The sequence below is a fragment of the Scyliorhinus canicula genome, chromosome 2, assembly GCF_902713615.1.
Source record: "Scyliorhinus canicula chromosome 2, sScyCan1.1, whole genome shotgun sequence".
Classification (NCBI taxonomy): Eukaryota; Metazoa; Chordata; class Chondrichthyes; order Carcharhiniformes; family Scyliorhinidae; genus Scyliorhinus; species Scyliorhinus canicula.
This window is the reverse complement of record NC_052147.1, coordinates 278,941,643-278,958,112: the sequence shown is the minus strand read 5'-3', so window position 1 is coordinate 278,958,112 and position 16,470 is coordinate 278,941,643. Positions and strand designations below refer to the sequence as shown.

At 51.3% G+C, this 16,470-nt stretch overlaps 1 protein-coding gene across 1 annotated transcript in view; it reads right to left on the bottom strand.

Annotated features, from left to right (window-relative positions):
- The window catches only part of slc23a3 (solute carrier family 23 member 3), a 98,216-nt gene extending 82,359 nt beyond the window's left edge, over positions 1–15,857 (bottom strand). The window contains exons 1-2 of the mRNA XM_038790411.1: positions 15,642–15,857; positions 1,859–2,019 (exon numbers count right to left, since the gene is read on the bottom strand). Of these exons, the coding sequence (XP_038646339.1) occupies positions 1,859–2,019; positions 15,642–15,752 (272 nt within the window). The 5' untranslated portion in view covers positions 15,753–15,857. The remainder of the gene's footprint in view (positions 1–1,858; positions 2,020–15,641) is intronic.
- Between the last annotated feature and the right edge of the window lie 613 nt (positions 15,858–16,470).

Sequence of the window (16,470 nt, the reverse complement as noted above, 5' to 3'; positions counted from 1 at the left end):
ACTCCACACATTAACTTTTTATGCAATAAAGGATTTTTATTACCGGTCTCTTTCCTTTAACGAGACTCGTTAAAGGATAGTTATCGTTATAATCAGCGTGTTCTACAAGATCTACGATTTTTTAACTGCATTTTTAGATTTTTAAACTGCATTTTTCAACTTGCATTTTACTTGCATTTTATCAATTACTTGCATTTTAGCAATTAAATTCACTTGCTGTATTGTACTTGCATTTTATCAATTGAATGGTTTTATACGGAGTTAATTGGATAATTGGACAAAGTGACGTTGGACCAAAAGACGGGCGGACAAAAAGACGTTGGACCAAAAGACGTGGACGAAGTGTCGTTGGACGAAAAGACATAGCACCCCCCACACCATCGGGAGACCCCCGGGCGCCGGCATAATGGAGAAACCAGCCGGCGGAGAATCCCGCCCACGGTCCGGTCAGAGATTCCTTTGCCACCCCGGGGAAGCACTGTACTGTCAAAGATGCAGCTCTCAAGGGTGTGACATCAGCTCATGTTCCCTGGCATAAAAGCTCAGGAGACCCGAGAAGCCGAGTCAAAAATGGCAGTTTATTATCAGCCAAGAGAGTAGGCCGCAACGCATGGTGAGAGAGATTGTGCAGCTCTGAGGTACAGAGGGATCTGGGTGTCACAGTGCATGAATCGCAAAAGGCTAACACACAGGTACAGCAAGTTATTAGGAAAGCTAATCGAACGTTATCATTTATTGTGAGGGACATTAGGAGGATTTTTTCTCTCAGAGGGCGGCTAGTCTCTGAAACCTACTTCCTCAAAAGGCAGTGGAAGAAGCTTCTTTGATAATTTTTGAGGCAGATCGAGATAGATTCTTGATGATCGAAGGGGTGAAAGGTTATCGGGGGTCGGCAGGGACCTGGGGTTGAGGTTACAATCAGAACGGCCATGATCTTGTTGAATGATGGAGAGGGCTCGAGGGGCCTACTCCTGCTTCTATTTCGTATGTTCGGATGCACTCCTCTTCCTGTCTTCCTAGGAAGTGCATGATGTATGTCTGTCTAACCTGTTCAGCCACATCTCTCCAGACGCCCGAGGAACAGGAGGAGGCAGTTCGGCCCCTCGAGCCTGGTCTCCCATTCATTATAGTCTTGGCTGTTCTGTAATGCATAACGCCCCCTTCACCAACAATTAGGTCCCACCACGGAATGTACCTTTCGTTCTCCCCTCCCATCGAAATGAAAAATGAAAATCGCTTATTGTCACGAGTAGGCTTCAATGAAGTTACTGTGAAAAGCCCCTAGTCGCCACATTCCGGCGCCTGTTTAGGGCAGCATGATAGCACAGTGGTTAGCACTGTAGCTTCACAGCGCCAGGGTCCCAGGTTGGATTCCCCGCTGGGTCACTGTCTGTGCGGAGCCTGCACGTTCTCCCCGTGTCTGCGTGGGTTTCCTCCGGGGGCTCCGGTTTCCTCCCACAGTCCAAAGATGTGCAGGTTAGTTGGATTGGCCATGCTAAATTGCCCTTAGTGTCCAAAAAAGGATAAGAGGGGTTATTAGGTTACGGGGATAGGGTGGAAGCGAGGGCTTAAGTGGGTCAGTGCAGACTCGATGGGCCGAATGGCCTCCTTCTGCACTGTATGTTCTATCCCCCCACCACCTCTGCATCTATTTATAGCCCGTTCCATCCAAAACTTTTTCCAGTTCTGAAGAGTAGGTGAAACCCGGAACCATTAACTCCCCCCCCCACCCAAAAGCACAGGAACTAGTTTCTCTCTTTCCACCTTATCGAATCTCTTTTGCCATCTTAAACACGTCACCGATCAGACTGATGGGAATTCGCGAGTGGGAACCATGTGCTCCAGGAAAGCTGATTACCTGCAGCCCAGGCTAGTCTGCAGCAGAGTGGAGATGCCAGAGGCAAAGAGGCTGGTGGCCATGAACTGGTAGCCGTGCTGGCGAGTGCCCTGGTCCGATGGGAGGGCATCGATGAGGAGGCAGTGGACGGTCTGTATGAGGGCCGCCTGCACCAGCAAATGCTGAGGAAAGAGAAGAATAATTACAGCAACAGAATGAACAACTGATAGCATTTATATAGCACCTGTCATCCAGCGAGAACTAGCAAAGCAGTTTTCAAGAGCGTAATGAAGCAAAGTTTGACAGCAGTCCACATAAGGGGTCACGAGGGCAGGTCGTAGAATCAATCAATGGTCACCACGCAGACCCTCTGTGGGTCACCACCTCTCCCCTGGGGGAGAGGCCAGCGAGGGCCGACCATCCTTTAAGCAACAGATGAAAATGTTAAGGAAGAGTCCCGTTCAGAACTTGATCACGTCCCCACTGCCATCCCAAAGGAAGGGAAGGTCACCCATCAATGCCAGGGTTGGCCGTGACTCAGATGTCCGGAGAGGGATCATTGGGAAAACCGGCTTGGGAAAAGCCAGCGAGCCCTCTTGTGGACAAAGTGAAAAAATGAAAATGAAAATCGCTTATTGTCACAAGTAGGCTTCAATGAAGTTACTGTGAAAAGCCCCTAGTCGCCACATTCCGGCGAGGCTGGTACGGGAATCGAACCGTGCTGCTGGCCTGCTTGGTCTGCTTTCAAAGCCAGCGATTTAGCCCAGTGAGCTAAACCAGCCCCTCAGCGTGTGCTCAGCGTGGCCTCTTCCACCAGAAGGAACACCACAAAACCACATGGAGGCGTCCCAGATCAAAGCATTGCTGTCTCCTGGATTATTGTTCAACTCTGTTACCGTCCCACAACAAACCCCAACAGTGGCTGGGATACTGATCGGAAACCCTAATATTTTAGTTTCTTTTGTAAGACTGTGCGGAAACAATGGGCGGGATTCTCTCAGCCCCGGGCCGGGGCATAGTGGTATTGTCACTGGATTAATCATTCAGACAACCAGGGCTATGCTCTGGGGACGCAGGTTCAAATCTCATCATAGCTGGTTCAAATTCAATGAAAATCTGGAATTAAAAGTCTAATTGTGACCATGAAACCATTGTCTGAAAAACCCATCTGGGGTTTGTTAATGTCCTTTAGGGAAGAAAATCTGCCATCCTTACTTGGTCTGGCCTACTTGTGACTCCAGGTCCACAGCAATGTGGTCAATTTGTAAATGCCCTCAGAGATGGGTAATAAATGCTGGCCCAACCCATGATGTAAAAAAAAACTTGCTCTCCATTTGACCCCTTTTAGAACCCCTGCACACTCTGGCTGGATATCTTCAAAAGGATTTTTCAACTTGTTTGTTTCAACTTCCCCCTTGTCCTCAGACAAGTCTGCACTACTTTAACTATTATTAATCTTTTGTAAAGTGTTCTAATATGTGAGCAAAGTACATGTGAACGCAGTGTTAGCCAGATCAGAACTCAACTCAAAAATGCTTTCGTAAAATGTCTGAATACCTTAGCTCCACTCAGCAATGACATCATCTCCACCTAGCTGAAAACAAATTAACTCCCCAGGCTGGACACTTGGGCCGGGATTCTCTGATTCTGGGGCCAAGTTTTGACGCCAGCGTGAAAAGCGGCATGAACCACTCCGGCGTCAATGGTCCTCAATTGCTCCCCTTCCAGTGTGTTTGACTGCAGTAGTCATGTTTTCCTCGGCGCCCGAATGGTCCAGGCAGCTCCAGCCCGCGCAGCACAACCAGCGTGATTCTGCACATGCGCACTACGGCCGGTGTGATTCCGCGCATGCATGTGGGTTCCTGTCTCTGTGCCGGCCCACGGGTAATATGGCTGAGCCCTACAGGGGCCCAGCGCAGAGGAACATAGGCCCCCATGGAACAAGCCTGCCCGCCGATCGGTAGGTCCCGATCGCGGGCCAGGCCACTGTGGAACTCCCCCCCAGGGTTGGTTCCTCCACCCCCCCCCCCCCCCCCTCCAGGACGGCCCCCGCACACTCACCTTCCAGGTCCCGCCGTGTGGGAAGTGAGTAATCCGCTCCGGCGGGACTCGGCCAAACTCGGCGGGCACTCGGCCCGTCGAGGCCCGGAGAATTGCCGGGGGGTGGGGATGTCAATGGAGCGGGGTCGGAGAATCCCGGCCATTAACTGCCCGGGGACTCCCCCTAGTCAATCAACAGTGCATTAGTCCAGGCTCCTGACTCTGGTCAATTTCACCTCTGGCTCCTAAAAACTTTCTGCTCTTGAAAAACAAGATTCTTTTGAAAACATGACTACTGCAGTCAAACACACTGTAACCCAGGCTATTAACCCTTAAGTTGCCAGATGTTTATGATCCAAAAAATCTAAAATCCTGCACTGATCACAGCTCAAAGATTCCAGTGCTGTCTGTGTCACTCGATCCATGCGGGGGTTTGATGTCTGCTGGACAATCTGAGCAGGCCAGACAGCTCTGCAGAGAGAGAGATGAGAACTCCTGCCTCTCTCTCTCTCTCTCTCTATACAGATGTTGTCAGTCCTGCTGAGATTGTCCAGGTTTTGTTTCAGATTCCAGCAGCCGCAGTAATTTGCTTTTATCATTGACTTGTTCAAATGGCGATGAACATTCACCCAGCACCAAGACACTACAAGGCCCGAAGGTCCAAGAGGGAGAGGAGGGTCAATGTCTCAGCCCTGAAGCAGCTCAAAGAGAGGAATTCAAAATGCAGCTCATTACAAATCAGGAAAACATTCACACGTCCAATTGGATTGAATAAAGCCGACTGCCCCAGACTCCTGTGTGCAGACCATTGGGTTTGAGCATGGTTATTACCAGGCTTACCCAGTCTGGCCCACATGTAACTTCAGACCCACAGCAACGTGGTTGACTCTTAACAAGGCTGATGTACCATCAATTGGACTCGAGACACGATGAAGATCCAAACTGTGGCTTTAATCAGCTAGTTGTTAGCCCGGTGGTAGACGACGGAGAAAGGCCGACCGCCCGGAACTCTGGGTACTTATACCCCGCCTCGGAGGCGGGGTCTACTTGCCTCTCGACCAATTGGTGAGCAGTCATATGACTAGTCCCAGCCAATCGGACGAGAGGCACATGACCAGCCAGAGCCAATGGGAAACCAATGCTCTGCACCAATGGCAGTGCTCACATTCATACCACCACAAAGGCAAGGCCAGCAAACCACTCAGTTCAGGGGCAATTAGGGATTGGCAATACATGCTGGCCTAGCCAGTGATGCCCATATTCCCTGAACAAATTCCGAGTGCAAAAACGAGCAGCCTTCATTGTCCATCAGGAATACAAGATCCCAAGTCCAGGAAGAAACATTCAAATAGGTCAAGGTTGATAGCCAGGGATAAATCTGGAAGATAAAGGTCATGTGGTAGGAAGGGAGAGCCCGAGGGATCCAACAATATGCTGACCATCATAGGGCGGCTCGGTAGCACAGTGGTTAGCACAGTTGCTTCACAGCTCCAGGGTCCCAAGTCCGATTCCCGGCTGGGTCACTGACTTTGCGGAGTCTGCACGTTCTCCCTGCGTCTGCGTGGGTTTCCTCCGGGTGCTCCGGTTTCCTCCCACAAATCTAAAGATGTGCAAGTTAGGTGGACTGACCATGCTAAATTGCCCTTAGTGACCAAAACGGTTGGGTGAGGGTTACTGGGTTACGGGGATAGGGTGGAGGTGTGGGCTTGGGCAGGGGGCTCTTTCCAAGGGCCGGTGCAGACTCGATGGGCCTAAAGGCCTCCTTCTGCACTGTAGATTCTATGATTCTACGATGATCATGATATGCAAAGCATTTCTGACGCCACAGGGGCCATCTACAGCCATTCAACAGGTCAATGGATGACCGCTCAATGGATGGTGTTTCTCTTCTTACAGATGACATTACCATCCATCAATGCTGGAAAGGACATTTTCAATAATTCCTCAACCCTGAATCCATAGTGTCAGCTCATACTTTCCAGGTAATTCCCCAGAATCCATGAGTGAATCACGGGAGAGCCGCAACACACAATCAAAGGGATGAAAATCAACAAACCTTGTGGCCCCAATGGTATCCCAGTTGAGTTATTGAAAACTGGCGGGGATTTTGCTCAGATCAAAGCTCAATGCCCTCGAATGTAACAATTTTAACTCTCTTTGAGAAGGGAGGTAAATCACGCTGTGGAAACTGATAAGGTTTTCCACTCCTGTCCATAGCAGGGAAACCCCTGACACACATGCTCCTGAATCGCCCACTTCCTGTGGCTGAGGAAATCTTTCAAGGGACACGGTGCGGCTTTGGACCTTTCAGACTAACCTCGGGCATGGTGTTTGGTGCCAAACAAATCCATGAAAAAAGGCGAGAACGACACCAGGGACATTTCATTGCATCTTCGGCCTGACCAAAAGCATCTGACTTAATGAATCACAAAGTTCTGTGGATTTTGCTCCAACGGTTTGGATGTCCAAGAAACATCATCAGAATCGGCTTCATGACAATGTGACTGCAATGGTCTTGTGTGGGAGATCTGAAACAGACACCTTCAAAATCGAGACCAGGGTCAAGCAAGGCTGTGTGAGTGTCCTCATTCTATTTACAATCTAATCAAGGATCAACTGTCCTCTGATGTCAGCGTTTAATATGGTCTAGATCAAAAACTCCCTAACCTCAGTCACCTCCATGCTAAAACCAAACTGACCACCATGGACCTCATGATCGACAGTTTCTGGATGACTGCAGTGCTGTTGCCTCGGTCTGTCCTTGAGTCTTGTCAAAATAAAACTCACACCAGCCCTGACCTGATCAACCAAACCTTCCATCTGCCATATATGTTGAAGGAGAGACTCTGGAAAATGGTGAACACTTCCCCTTCCTTGGTCTCTCTCAAAAGTCCTTCATGGATGAGGAGGTCCAGAGCTGGATTAGCTGCTCCAGAGCAGCCTTTCCCAAACTGCAGCAGCGAGTGTTCGACAACATAGACCTCCGCAGGTCAGTGAGAATCCTGGTGTACGGAGCAGTTATCATCACCGCACTCCCGTGTTGCCGTGAGAGCCGGACTGTGTATCAGCGACGCACAGGAGCACGAGAGAAATTTCACCAGCAATGCCACCGCCGTATCCTTCAGATTCAGTGGGACAAACGGTCAACAAACTCTAGGGTCCTTCTTGAAGCCAACTCCACAAACATTTAGGCAAAACTCCTGAAAAATCAGCTACGACGGACTGGACACTGTGTCCAGAACCATCTCCTCCATCCCAGATCCTGTTTTCTCAGCTCTCGGGTGACCACCTTTCCAGGGAGGACAAAGAAGCCACTTGACGCACTGCAGCATTGACATTAAAGACCGGGAGGAGTTTGCTACCAATCGGTCAAAATGGCCACGACTTGTCCATAAAACTGCATCACTCTTTGAGTCACAATGTCTTAATGAAATGAAATGAAATGAAAGAAAATCGCTTATTGTCACGAGTAGGCTTCAAATGAAGTTACTGTGAAAAACCCCTAGTCGCCACATTCCGAAGCCTGTTTGGGGAGGCTGGTACGGGAATTGAACCATACTGCTGGCCTGCCCTGGTCTGCTTTCAAAGTCAGCAATTTAGCCCAGTGTGCTAAACCAGCGCGGAGGGGACAGAGAAGGAAGTTTTTGACTTCCCATGTCGGTGCAACATCGTGGGCCGAAGGGCCTGTACTGCGCTGTATCGTTCTATGTTCTATGTTCTATGAAAGAAAAGGCAGCAACCATGTACTCTGGATTCCACATCTGCCCCACATCTGCCCCACAAAGACCTGTGGGTGGAGAACCGGGGCTGTTCAGTCACATGAAGGCCCAGGGCATGAACGCACGACCCTGAGTCGGAGGGCAGCCAATGAAGGTGACCGCACAGAATGAGGCTATTCAGCCCTTGGTGTCCATGCTGACCCACTGCAAGAGCAATCCTGCAACTCGGCCCCATCCCTGATTTTCCTGTAGACCTCCCCAGTTATTTTTTAATCTCAGGTTACTGAAGGCACAACGTCCAATCCTGCAGATTTTAGTTAATAGGCCAGAATTGGAGGAGCCCAGAGATCTCAGAGGGTGGTTAGACTGAAGGGGGTGACGGGTACAGGGAGAGGTTGGGCCAAGGAGAAATTTGAAAAGAAATTTAAAATTCTTGTCATGTCTTCCATCTTTTTGCACCCATGAAATAGGCATTTCCCTCAGGGGGTCAAGGATCGGAAAACCTCAACTTCCTCGACGACGTCATTACTGTGATGACGGGAAGGAATCCGGGAATTAGGGAAGGGGTCGGAATTCTCTGGCCGTTTGCTGGTGGTGGGATTCTCCGATCCTGCTGGGACCCCCGGCCCCTGCGGGCGCCGCCTCCCACTGCCCAGAAACAGGAGGCTGGGGGACGGGAAAATCCCACCCAGGATGTTCCACTGGAGTAGCTCAGACACAGGACGGTGCATCAGTTAAATAGCGCATAAACGTCGAGAGGACACAAAAGGCTACATTATGTCACAGAATCACAGAACTTCTGCATTCAGACGGAGGCCATTCGACCCATCATGGGCGTACCTGCTCTCCAAGCGAGCAATTTACTTCCCGTCTCCCCTTCTCCATTCTCCCGTCTTCCCATATAGGATCCTGAATGTGACAAGGTGGATGTGGAAAGGATGTTTCCTCTTGCGGGTGAGTCCTGAACTAGGGAGTACTTTGAAACTCTGCCTCAGAAGGCGGTGGAGGTGGAGTTACCAAATACCTTTTAAGGCAGAGCTTGTTATGCAAGAGAGTCAATCGCTGTCAGGAGGGTAGATAGGAGGAACTTCTTCACCCAAAGGGTTGTGAATCTATGGAATTCCTTGCCCAGTGAAGCAGTTGAGGCTCCTTCATTAAATATTTTTAAGATAAAGATAGATAGTTTTTGAAGAATAAAGGGATTAAGGGTTATGGTGTTCGGGCCGGAAAGTGGAGCTGAGTCCACAAAAGATCAGCCATGATCTCATTGAATGGCGGAGCAGGCTCGAGGGGCCAGATGGCCTACTCCTGCTCCTAGTTCTTATGTTCTTATGTTCTAAATCAGCCTTGATCGTATTTGATGGCGGAGCAGGCTCGAGGGGCCGAAGGGCCTGACTTCTGCTCCCATTAATAATAATAATCTTCATTAGGGGCTGGTTTAGCACAGGGCTAAAGAGCTGGCTTTTAAGGCAGGCCGGCACCATGGTTCAATTCCCGTACCAGCCTCCCCGAACAGGCGCCGGAATGTGGCGACTCGGGGCTTTTCACAGTAACTTCATTTGAAGCCTACTTGTGACAATAAGCGATTTTCATTTCATATTGTCACAAGTAGGCTGACATTAATACTGCAATTAAGTATTTTGAATGTCCCTATGATCGCTGCATAACCCTGCACAGTCTTCCTCCTCAAATAACACTCCAACTCCCTTTTGATCACCTTCATTAAAGCGGCCTCCGCTGGAATTTCAGGCAGTGCGTTCCAGGTCTTAACCACTCGCTGGGTGAAGAAGATTTTTCTCGTATCGCTTTTGTTTGTTTTGCTGATTACTTGAAATCTGTGCCCTCTCATTCTCCACCCTTTCCCTTTCTCCAGACCCCTGATGATTTTGCATCCCTCTACCAAATCTCTTCTTTTCTCTATCTTTTTAAACTTAAACAAGGGCAATTATGGGGGCCTGAAATCAGAGCTGGATGAAGTGAATTGGTACATTCGGCACGGTAGCCCAGTGGCTAGCACTGTGGCTTCGCAGCACCAGGGTCCCAGGTTCGATTCCCGGCTGGGTCACTGTCTGTGTGTAGTCTGCACGTTCTCCCTGTGCCTGCGTGGGTTTCCTCCGGGTGCTCCGGTTTCTTCCCACAGTCCAAAGATCTGCAAATTAGAAGGATTGGCCATGATAAATTGCCCTTAATGTCCAAAGATGTGTAAGTTAGGTGGGGCTATGGGGAGGAGGCCTGGGTAGGGTGCTGTTTCAGAGGGTCGGTGCAGATTTGACGGGCCAAACGGCCTCCTTCTGCACTGTAGGAATTAAATGGCTCTATGACACAAAGATAGGTAGGAAAGCAAGCTGTGAAGAGAACAGAAGGAGGCTACAAAAAGATATGGATAGGTTAGGTGAGCAGACAAAGACACCCAGCCAGCTGGAGAGGCAGTGGGGAAGTCCCCTGTTGCTTCCGCTCAGGAGGCTCACCGCTATTGAAGTGGAATCAGGCATTTAACTGGACAGTGTCAGGCCACACCCCCTCCCACATGGAATGAAGACCCCAATAGAGTTGAAATGCCGCATCCCCAAGAGCTGCAGTCCAATCAGAGGCCGGCAGCCAGCTGTCCATTGCCAGGAGCAGTGGCTCCTTAGTTTTTGACGGAATATGGACATCTTTCTCAAGACCAGCATTTGTCCCCCATTTCTAATTGCCCTTAGGGGCATTTCAGAGAGGGGAGTTAAGAGTCAACCACATTGCCGTGGGTCTGGAGTCACATGTAGGCCAGACCGGGTAAGGGCGGCAGATTTCCTTCCCTGAAGGATGAGTGAACCAGATGGGTTTATTACAACAATCGATGATAGTTGCCATGCCAACCATCACTGAGATTAGCTTCGTATTCCAGATTTTACGAATTGAATAAAAATTTCACCTGCGGCTGTAGTGGGATTTGAACCCGTGCCGTCAGAGCCTGGGCCTCTGGATCGCACTTCCGGTGATGTTACCAGCACACAACCATATCCCCAGCAGCGGCTGCTCTGAGGTTACCATCAGGGACCTGATGTACCATCAATTGAACGCGAGACGAGTTGCTGTACTAAAGTATGGCTTTAATCAGCTAGATGTTAGCCCTGCGGTCGATTACAGTATATGGACGACCGCCGGGAGTACTGGGTATTTATACCCCGCACTGGAGGCGGGGTTAACTCAGCCTCTCGACCAATCGGGGAGCCGTCACATGACTGGTCTCAACCAATCAGTCGAGAGGCACATGATCGACCAGGGCCAATGGTAAGCCAGTGTTCTGCACCAATGGCAGGCAGCTATGCTAATCATACCACCACAGGACCGTCGCTGGATTCCTGGAGACAGGTGAGTTGGTGCGGGCTGTGAGGAGGGGCGGAGACCGGCAAGGAGGGGAGAGGGAGATCAGATGCAAGGACAGTGCGGGCTGACTTTCTGTGGGCCCACCCCCTTCCTGTTGCCGAGTCCCCCCGGCAGGTTTAGCCGGTTTGCTTTCTGGAGGTGTGGGAAACCTGTGCCAATCCCGTTAAATCCCTGAGCCACTCCAGCGGCTCAGAGTCAAGTAGCTAATGAGCCGAAGTGAAATCCTGCCTCCAGTGGGTGGTATTCCCACATTGGATCCTTCCTGCCCCCACCAAATTGGGGACAGTTTTCCTGACACCCGGGCCGGGATTTTCCGACCCTGCGCCGGGTCGGAGAATCCCCGGGGGGGAGGCAAGAATCCTGCCCCGCTGCCCTGATGCCGGCTGCCGTATTCTCCAATGCCATATTTCGGGGGGATTCCCGCCACGCCAGTCGGGGGCCATTGACAGCGGCCCCTCCGGCGATATTCCGGCCCCCGATGGGCCAAGCGGCCGTCAGGTTTTCCCCAGTCCTGCCGGCGTGAATTACTCACCTCACACATGGCGAAACCTGGCAGGTAAGTGTGTAGGGGCGTCCTGGGGGGGGGGGGGGGGGGGGGGGGGGCGGCGGGAGGATTCGACCCCGGGGGCGCCCCCAACAGGGGTCTGGCCTGCGATTGGGGCCTACCGATCTGCGGGCAGGCTGGTTCCGTGTGGGCCTTCTTTCCTCCGCGCCGGGACCCCGTAGGGCTCCGCCATATTGCCCGGGGGCCAGCGCGGTGAAGGGAACCCCCCCCCCCCCCGCATGTGCGATAATACGCCGGCCGGTCCGCGCATGCACGAGATCACGCCAGCCATTCCGCGCAAACGCGTGCCATCCCTTCGGCGCTGGCTGGAGCAGCGGGAAACATTCCCGCGTCAGCCTAGAAAGAGGAGAATTCCTCACTTTCTTTTTTAAAAAATTTAGACGACCCAATTCATTTTCCCAATTAATGGGCAATTTAGCGTGGCCGATCCACCTAGCTTGCCCATTTTTGGGTTCTGGGGGTGAAACCCACACACACACGGAGAGAACATGCAAACTCCACATGGACACTGACCCAGAGCCGGGATCGAACCTGGGACCTCGGTTGCCAACGGGCAGCACGGTAGCATTGTGGATAGCACAATCGCTTCACAGCTCCAGGGTCCCAGGTTCGATTCCGGCTTGGGTCACTGTCTGTGCAGAGTCTGCACATCCTCCCCGTGTGTGCGTGGGTTTCCTCCGGGTGCTCCGGTTTCCTCCCACAGTCCAAAGATGTGCAGGTTAGGTGGATTGGCCATGATAAATTGCCCTTAGTGTCCAAAATTGCCCTTAGCGTTGGGTGGGGTTACTGGGTTATGGGGATAGGGTGGAGGTGTTGACCTTGGGTAGGGTGCTCTTTCCAGGAGCCGGTGCAGACTCGATGGTCCGAATGGCCTCCTTCTGCACTGTAAATTCTGTAAATTCTATGATCTATGAGGCAGCAGGAATTCCTCACTTTCAGGGCCGTTGACTCTGGAGTGGTTGGCGCAGGTTTTCACGCGGGCATGGGGACATAGCCCCCATTATTGCAGAATCCCACCCCAGAAATCAGTGGCAGATACACCTGCCACATCCTCCAGGCGTCCCTTCCCCACTATCCAGAGTGTCCAACTCTTATGAAATAAAATAAGGGGCACTATAACCCATTGGATTGAGGTTGCGGGGGAGGGGGTTTCCATGAGAGTGGGGAGGGGATAGCGGTTGTGTGGCTGGTACACGTTCAAAAGGGAGGTTTAAGATCAACTAAAACTCTCAACTCCCCCCCCCCCCCCCCCCCCACCCCGCTGAGTTACTCACACGTGCCTGGAGTCCCGGGATCAGGCTCCCACAGGACAATGTCGTCCAGTCAAAATAAGGGACAATCACTTAAAATAAGGGACAGTTGGCCACCCTATTGCCATCACGCTCACTCTGGGGGGCTCCCTGAAACCCCGCCCCAGTTAAAGAGATTGTGAAGTTGTCATATTGTTGTCAAATCGCAATTCATTGACTGACGTCCTTAGACAGTCTGGTCTATGGGTGACTCCAGATTGACCCTATCTGCCCTCCAGAGTGACCTCGCAACACACCCAATTGTATCACCGCCTACTGTGGCCAACTTGAATTTATGTGGCACCTTTTATACTTTAAGGACATCCCCAAATCACTTCAAGGCCGTTGAGGTCATTTGAAAGGTTGTCACCATTAAGATGTGGGAAACTCATTCAGGAAATAAGAACATAATAAATCGGAGCAGGAGTAGACCATTCGACCCATCCAGGAACAGCTCTGCCAGTCATAGAATCATAGAATTTACATGCCGAAGAAGACCATTTGGCCCATCAAGCCGGCTCCGCCATTCAATACGATCCTGGCCGTTCTTGAGATTCAACTCTACTTCCCCGCTCGCTCCCCATTTCCTTAGTTCCCCGGGAGACCAAAAATCTGTCTATGGCCAGCCTTAAATATATTAACTGATGGCGCATCCACAGCCCTCTGGGGCAAGAATTCACCCTTTGAGTGAAGCAATTTCTCCTCATCTCAGTGCTAAATGATCAGCCCCTTATCCTGAAACTGTGTCCCCCTAGATTCCCCGACCAGCGCAAACAATCTCCCTGTTAAACCCTTCGGAATATTGTAGGTTTCACCGAGTAGCCTTCCTTCTGGGTGCACACTGTCTGTGTGCTGATTTAGCACTGGTTCTGGTTTAGCACACTGGGCTAAATCGCTGGCTTTGAAAGCAGACCCAGGCAGGCCAGCAGCACGGATCAATTCCCGTACCAGTCCCCCCCGAACAGGCGCCGGAATATGGCGACTAGGGGCTTTTCACAGTAACTTCATTGAAGCCTACTCGTGACAATAAGCGATTTTCATTTCATTCTTCTAAACAATATAAACCCAATTCACTCAGCCTATCATCATTGGACACCCCTCTCATCCCAGGGACCAATTTAACGAACCTTCGCTGCACCGTCTCCAATGCCAGGATATCCTTTCCGAAATGTGGAGACCAAAACTCCGCCCGGTATTCCCGATGTGGTCGCACTAATCCCTGTCCAACTGCAGCAAGATTTTGTTTATTCCCCTTCTGCAGGCACTAACACTAAAGGCCAACCATCCCAAGCCTCCCTAATTGCCCTAATTGCGCCTGCTCGCTAACTTTCCGTGTTCCTTGCACCAGCACTCCCAGGTCTCTTTGAACGTCAGATGCCCGGCCTGTTAATTTGCGTACAGCAAGATCCCGCGAGCGCAGGGTAAGGGATAAATGCTGATCTTTTCAGCGGTGCCTGTATCCTGAGCATAAATATTTTCTTTGAATCAAACAGTTGCCTGCACGCCGGTCAGCCCAGGGTTGCTGCGTTACAAATCTACTCGAGCATGAAGCGAAACGTCATTCAGTAATCACGGGGTGAATTATTACAAGCCGGCCGGGTAAACAGGTCAATGAGGAAATACGGACACCCTGAAGACAATGGCCGGAATTTCCAGCGATTTCCCGGTCCCGCCAATGGTGACTCCTCGAGGGGCTGGCGGACAACGCACAAATGGCGTTGACATTGGCGAGACCAGTAGGTCCCACCGCCGGTCAATGGTGAGCCACCGTTACAACCCACCCAATCAAATAAGCAACCGCAGCCTTACAATCAACAACAGCAACCTGCATTTGCATAACGCCTGCAATGTAGAAAATAAACGTTGCACAGCTCTTTATAGGAGCTGTACCAAAGGAAATCTGGCCATACAAGGAGATGTTGGGCGCGATTCTAACCTCGCATTGTGGGGACAGCACCAAAATGGGGATCACGCTGGACGCCGAAGGGAGCAGGACGCTCCGAGCCCACGGCATCAGAAGGGGGTCGGCTTCACGTCCTTGCTGGGCCTGAATCAGATTTGCATATTTAAATGGGTCTGGAAGCTCAGTTAAATACACTCTGCCTGCTCAAGGCCAGAGTCTCGTGATTCCCGGGAGTCTCCATCCCCGTCGGCACGGCCTGAAGGCCGGCGGGAATCATTGCTGGTCTCCATGCTGGGGGTTTCGGAGGTAATTGGAGCCACCCGGGTGTTCGGGGAGAGGGTCGGGAACTGACCCCTGGGCCCCTGGTCCCCTGGTAGTGTCAGGGTGCCTGACTGGAATTGCCAGGGGGGTGGTGTCAGGGTGCCAAGGGGCATTGCCAAGGGACGGGGCCTGTTAGGGGGAATGGTCGTGAAAGGGGGGATTGAGGGAGGGAGCATGAAGGGGGGTCTAAGGGGGGGGCATGAAAATGGGGAAGTCTAAAAGGGGAGGGGAGGGGCATGGTGGGGAGGGCCTGAAAGGGGGAGAGCCTGAAAAGGGAGGGGTAGTGGGTTGCTGGATATGGGAGGGACCTGAAGGAGGGTGTTTGGCATGGTTCGCGTCTTCGGCCTCTCCTGCTATTCACCGGCCTCGTTTCACTTGAGCGAGGCCGAACGATCAAGCCCAAGGTCACTTATTGGGAGAATTCCGGCCATTAGGAGAGGTGACCTGGGAGTTTAAGGAATGTCTTGAACGAGAAAGAGGAAGGTAGTGGAGAGGTTTAGTCAGGGAACTCCAGAGCTTAGGCCCCAGGCAGCTGAAGGCTGTGGTGGAGCGATGGGAATCGGGGAGGCGCGCACGGCTTTGAACTTTAACACTTCCCTACCTGCACAGCGAACAAACTGCTGAGTATCCAGGGAGGCCGTCGGTGAAAAGGGTACCTGGCCATCTCAGCCTTCCTCTTGGGGCCTTGCTCTGTGCTTTGTTTTCTCTCCATGGCTGTCGGATGATCACCGATCCCCTTCCTCACACCTCGCCTGAGGCTGACATTGTTTGGCTGCTTCAGGCTCCTTTGTGGCTTGTGTTACTAGCCAGGCTGAGTGTTAGAGGTGAATGGAGAACAGAGGTGGACAGAGAGGCAGAGAGAAAGAGAGAGACAAATGACCTCCTGAGCAGCCCGATGAAGTCTGCTTGACCTTTGCCTCCTCAGTGTGCAGTTGATTGGAATTAGTCAGGAATAAATTTAACATTAACCCAGGTGATCCAACTGGATAACCTCTGCTTATTTTAATGGTCATTAGAGGCATCCCGACTTTGCATTTTATAGTCGGATTAACTATATCAGGATTACAGCCAAGGAAAAGACATTGTTCCTGGCCAGGCCTCTGTTGTTAATCCATCCGCCTTATCGTGGTTTCCAAAGTTATCTGCAACCTGGGGGATTGGGTGAGATTTGAGTGTAAACTGATGACAGACTTTGGTCACTGCCTCAGACCAAACAACAATGGCAACTTCCATTTGTATAGGGCGTGATTCAGCGGACAAAGTCCGCTGAGCGGCAAGTTTAGCCGGCTACTCCTCGGCGCTGAAAGACCCCGCTATTCAACGGCACTTTACTGTCCTTTCGGCCTCAGCCTGGGAGTCCCTGTCGAGGCCACTCTTTAAGTAATTTCCTGCTCGCCAATGCAAGAATGAAATGAAAAATGAAATGAAAA